Source organism: Colobus angolensis, unplaced genomic scaffold (genome assembly GCF_000951035.1).
Source record: "Colobus angolensis palliatus isolate OR3802 unplaced genomic scaffold, Cang.pa_1.0 Scaffold568, whole genome shotgun sequence".
NCBI lineage: Eukaryota > Metazoa > Chordata > Mammalia > Primates > Cercopithecidae > Colobus > Colobus angolensis.
The window spans coordinates 839425-845649 of record NW_012119243.1 but is presented as its reverse complement, the minus strand read 5'-3'; the positions used below and the strand labels follow the sequence as shown (position 1 = coordinate 845649).

At 34.8% G+C, this 6225-nt stretch overlaps 1 protein-coding gene across 1 annotated transcript in view; it reads left to right on the top strand.

Moving 5' to 3' along the window:
* Window positions 1–6004, top strand: part of LRRC72 (leucine rich repeat containing 72) — a 49915-nt gene extending 43911 nt beyond the window's left edge. The window contains exons 8-9 of the mRNA XM_011961743.1: window positions 4594–4621; window positions 5839–6004. Coding sequence (XP_011817133.1) covers window positions 4594–4621; window positions 5839–6004 — 194 coding nt within the window. The remainder of the gene's footprint in view (window positions 1–4593; window positions 4622–5838) is intronic.
* The last annotated feature ends 221 nt before the right edge of the window (window positions 6005–6225 follow it).

The following is a 6225-nucleotide window of genomic DNA, read 5'->3' as shown; positions in this document are numbered from 1 at the left end:
AGAGGGAGAAAGGAAGGAAGGGAGGGAGGGAGGGAGGAAGGAAGGAAGGAAGGAAGGAAGGAAGGAAGGAAGGAAGGAAGGAAGGAAGGAAGGAAGGGGAAAAAGAGAAATATTTACAGTCTATTCTCTCTGAAGCCTGCTACCTGGAAGCTTCATCTGGATGATAAAGCCTTGGTCTCCACAACCCCTTTCCGTAACCCATTCATTTCTGTTGATAATAACTCTTTCAACCAGTTGCCAATTGGAAAATGTTTAACTCTACCTTCTGACCTGGAATAACAGCACTCACCCTGCTTTGAGTTGTCTTGCCCATCCAGATTGAACCAATCGAAATCTTACATGTATTTGATTGATGTCTGTTATCAGAGTAGACCATGCTGTGGAAGGAAAGGAGTCTTTAGGTAGAAAATTTCCCCTCTTAAAAAAGTTAATGCACACAATAACAAACAATGCAAGGTCAGCCCCCACAATCTATTTTTCAGTGCTATAATTATTATTGGTGTGATCGCCACTTTTAGGGCTCTACATTTTTTTTGTTTAACCAGACTGCTGAAAAAACTATAATCGTTTTTTAAATTCTCTTGGCTCCTTTTCATATTGAACCTCCAAAAACAAAATCAGGAGCAGAAAAGATAGGGAGAGTATTTTATTGCATTTGAAACTTTTTCTTCTTAATTAACAGATACGTTGACTAAAGCCTCTAATAATTGACAGGACAATTATTATAAATCTACTCATTTTCTGCAAAAGGTCACTATATCATAACAACTAAAAAGTATTTTTAGCCCAGAGTATGGCTTATTTTAGCATAGCTTAATTAAGCAAACATTTATAATAAAACACACTACGTAAATTTTTAAAATTTATCCATATTATTTTGTAGCTTCTATATTTGTTTTGTTATAAATCTTACCTTATTGTGACTTTCTAAAAAATCATTAGAGTAATTCTAAGAGAAATATGAATTATTTTATTGAAAAGAAATTACACTTAAAAATGTTTATGAGGCAATCATAAAGCCACATTTTGATCTTATTATCCTTAATCTAAAGTTGAGAAAGAAATCAATTATATTTCTAATATCTTAAGAAGCAAGATCAATTTTAAGTTTTCTTCAAATCCCATCTATCAGTCCTTATCAAATAAGTATGGTTAAAAGGGTTGTGCAAATTTTCATTACTGTCTCTGGGTTTTATTGCAAGATAGCCAGTATTCTCAGAACCAAAACACTTTGGGCTTCTACCTGGCATTAAGGAAACTGATTTGCAGATTTTTCACCAATTACCTATATCTAGATGTAGAAAGACATTAAGGGGAATTTAAAATAAAACACCAACAAGCTTTTAAAATGTCCATTAGTGGTTCAAAAGTGAAGCTGCCAGATTTCCACCATGTTTGCTCAACACAGAGCTCCAGGTGCTGAGCTCAAGCTGGGGTATAGTGTTGCAGAGCCTGGGCCTGGCAGCCGAGGCATGTACTACTCAGGAAAAGAGAAGGGTAAGGATAAAAAGGAAGACCAGGCAGACTATTTAACAAATAGCAATTCACCAAACAGTGCATTGGTACAGACAAGGCAGGACAGAATCCAGAGAAAACAGATAATTGCACATCCAGAAGAGTAAATGCCAACTCCTACCTATGCATGAAGGTTCGGGTAGGTTTTAGAGGTCAATGTGAGATCTAGAGATTGTTTGGCGTAGGTCTGAGCAATTGAGGGAGCTGTGTAGCCGCAGAAGAATTTGTGAAGGCAAAAATCAGCAGTCAACAGAGCTTCCATGTTGCATAACTTCAATGGACATTCTTTGCACAGAAAACATTTACTGAGGCACCCCCAGAATTGTGCCATGAAGTAGCCCTGGGCCAAAGAGATAAACTAGAACTACTATCTAAGGGAGATAACATATACAAAAATAGATTCCAGAGAGATTGAATATCTAAATGTAAATGAAATCAAAAAGTACTGGAAGAAAATACTTTCATAATCCCAAATTGAAGACCAATCAAAGCCTCACACAAAACCCAGAGGCCATCAAAGAGAAATGTTGACAGATTTAACTACATAAAAATGAAAACCAATTACACGTATCCCATAAATATGTACAAATAGCACATATCCATAATAATTAAAAATAAAAAGCATCATATAGAAAGAAAATTAAAATGTAAGATTGGAGGAAGTCTTTATAACATATATAATAGGCAAGAGTTAACACCCATAATTTCTAAAGGACATCTCCAAGTCAATTTAAAAATCCCAGTAGAAAACAAAATAAATGACATGGACAAGACATATGTACAAAGAAAGAAATGTAAATAATGATCAGCTTCACTAATGATCAAATAAATGGAAATCAAAACAATGAGATACCATTTTCATCCAACAAGTAGGCAGAAGTTTTAAAGGGTTGTTAAAGATGAGGGGGAAAGAGCACAATTCATGTTATTGATGGGAATGTAAATTCGTTCAACTCTCTTGGATGACCATATGGCAGTATCCACCAACATACGAAATGTGCAAACCATTTGACACAGCAACTACATTTGATCTCTCCCTTACAGAAATGCTTGCACATATGGACAAAGAAAAAATATATGGGTATAAGTCTGCATGTTGCAACATTTTTTATAATAGCAAAAGTAGTAGAAACAATTTAAATGGTCATTCATAGGAGAATGTTAAATAGACTATGGCACATTTGTATAATACAAACTATTCCATTATAGAATCAATCCATAATATATTTGGGGATATTAAAAACACCTTGACAAGGCGGGCAGATCACCTGAAGTTTGAGACCAGCCTGGCCAACATGGTGGAACCCCGTCTCTATTAAAAATACAAAAATTAGCCAGGCGTGGTAGTAGGCGCCTGTAATCCCAGCTACTCAGAAGGCTGAGGCAGGAGAATCACTTGAACCCAGGAGGCAGAGGTTGCAGTGAGGCAGAGGTTGCAGTGAGCCAAGATCGTGCCACTGCCCTCCAGCCTGGGCAACAGAGAGACTCCGTCTCAAGCAAAAACAAAAAACAAAAACCACACTCATTGAAAAAGTAGTGCACTATGAGTAATAACAAAATTAGAATTTTGTCAACAAACAAATCTCTATGTATAGGTACATGTATACATGTGAGTACATATGTGACATACAGGCTGGAAACATACACACAAAACTTTTAATAGTGATACTTAATAGTAGTAAGAGGAAGTGGAAAGGTTAAAGGGAAATTTCCCTTTTTGCTCACTATTTTCTTTATTGTTTATATACATTATAAGTAAAGTACGTGCTTTTTGTAATTAAAAACATAGAAGAGAACAGGGGAATCCTGTCATTTTTTGACAATATGGATGACACTGGAGAGCATTATACTAAATGAAATAAGACAGACACAGAAGAACAAATACTGCATGATCTCACTTATATATGGAATTAAAATAGTCAAACTCATAGAAGCAGAGAGTAAAATGGTGGTTGCCAGGCGCTGTGGGGAAAGGGGAAGTGGGGAGATGTTAGTCAAAATATACAAAGTTTAAGTTATATTACACAAATGAATAAATTCTGAAGATCTTACGTAATGTGATGATAGTTAGCTGTATTGTATACTTGAAATTTACCAAGAGGGTAGATCTTAAGTATTCTCACCAATACACACAAAAAATGGCAGAGGTCTGGCTGATGAATATGTTAATTAGATTGTGGTGATTATTCACAATGAATACATATATTAAAACATCAAGTTGTACACCTTAAATATATGCAGTTTTTATTTGTCAATTATACCTCAATAAAGCTGGGAGGAAAATGTAGAAAAAGATAGCCTAGGATGATCCGAAATGCATGAGAGACTTTTGTCAGCCACTTATGAAGGGAACAATGCTATGAATTCTAAGGCAGAGAGGCTGTGTGGTCGCTGCTGCTTGTGGAATGGCAAGAGCTGATACTGTGGGCTTTACTGGCACAACAGGTGCTGGTAAAATCCACCTCTGGACGGGCACTAGGCTTTCTGGAGGGAAATCAACAAAGCAGTGACCATCTCTGGAAGACAGCGTAAGAAATCCAGGTTTTGAGGACTAGTCTCGGAGCTTCAAAGCTAGGAAGATCCAGATTCCTGTGATCTAGTATTTGTTTATTCTATTTCTTTACAGTTAATGCCAAGAATCCAAATAGTTGAAATGTTCCTAAATATTTCTCCTCATTTGGACTGTTAGTCCATTTATAGATGCATGTGCCTTTCAGAAGAAAAGGGATAGGTTTCAGTATCTTATATCAGCCTCAGTATATTAATTACAAAAATTTCCACTTGGATTCTATTGGTACATTATAAATTGACTAAGCTTTCCATTCTCAGGGTTTTGAAATTTATATTGTATTTAAAAATTTGCCTCAAAACCTAAGGCAAAACCCAGTATATCTAAGAGAAAGTTTTGCTTTGGAGTTAGATAAAAAGGGATTTTTGACAGATTGAACTATTTGTGTAAAGGATAACTTGAAAATTAGAAAGCCCTGTTTTATACTTTTCCTTTATAGCATTGTTCCGTTGTTTTTAAATGCTGGATAAATATTTTAAAATACTAACTTTAAAATGTATTTTTTTTAGATTTTGGATTTGCAAATAATGTAGACAAGTAAGTAATTTTATCTATACATTTATTATCAGATTATTTCATAATTGTGTTGTCCCTTTAAATCATCTCCATTTCCTAAAATAGATTTTAATGAGTTAAAAAATGACTCACTCTTCAATAGATGAGAAAAATTGGTAGGTCTTTCTGTGATGAATGAGTTCAAGCTCTGTATTCATATTTGACATATTTGGGCTTTTAATATTACTATCAAAATCCCAAATAAGTAAAAAGATAATTTGATGCTTAGAAAAATAAACTTCGGCCGGGCGCAGTGGCTCATGCCTGTAATCTCTGCACTTTGGGAGGATGAGATGGGCAGATCACCTCAGTTCAGGAGTTTGAGACCAGCCTGGCCAACATGGTGAAAACCTGCCTCTACTAAAAATACAAAATATTGGCCGGGCGTGGTGACAGGCGCCTATAATCCCAGCTACTCGGGAGACTGAGGCAGGAGAATTGCTTGAACCCAGGAGGCAGAAGTTGCAGTGAGCCTAGATCACGCCACTGCACTCCAGCCTGGGTGACAGAGTGAGACTCTGTTTCAAAAAATAAAATAATAAAAACTAAACCTTAACTATTAGCTATTCTGAAAGTGGGGCTTTACATTCCTTGTTTAGCTATTCTCTAAATATGTTCAGTCATAGCAGTTATCATGTAGACTTACATTTTATATTCATTGGAATTTACATTTCCAAAAGCAAGTACCTCACTAAAAGTCCATAGAAGACTTTTTAAATTCATAAATACTGATGAATTTAGAGTCATCATTCTTTTTTATTTTTTCACTTAAGATTTTTTTTTTGGATACAGTATGGAATATTAGCTCCACATATATTTATAAAATATGGCATAATGTAGAAAAAACTTAGGAATATAGTGAACTTAAGATAATAATATGTATATATCTATAAATATTTTAATCATCTCATTTAACATGGTTTTAAAACATGACTGCATGAGTATGTGAGACCTTAACTGTAATAGTTGATCCCCAAATATGTTCAGATACTATAAAGTAAACAATATATACAATAAAAATAGTGTCACTTAGCCTGAAAGTCATTTGTCAGTGGAGCCTGCAAATTATTTGTTGGTGGTACAATATACTACAAATAACACAGAAAAACATGGCATTAATGCATTTGAATGAAAATTTCATTTTGGTCAAATTTTCATTTTTGATTGTTTTTTTTCTGACATAATTGCTTTTTTTGCAGAACTGTGTTTGATGACCCAGAAGATGCTGTTTTTGTGAGGTCCATGAAGAGATCAGTGATGACTTTGACCTCTATGAACTGGAACACAGTTCCAACACGAGAGGAAAGATACCTTGAAGAGGAAGGCACAGAACCGGCTCAAATGCTCACAGTTACACTGAGATAAGCCCTGGTATTTCTAGAAATCGTAGTGGTTTTCAGCTGTATATTAAACTTCCCCGTGACTTAGCGTATTACATACTACTATGATATTATTTGAGATATTTAAATGTAAACAGAAACACCAATAATGAAAAATAATTCCTACATTTTAGGTTTTTTAATGTAAAGTTGTTTAAGTATAAATGTATACAGAAATGTATAAAATTCGTAAGTGTCCAACTCAAT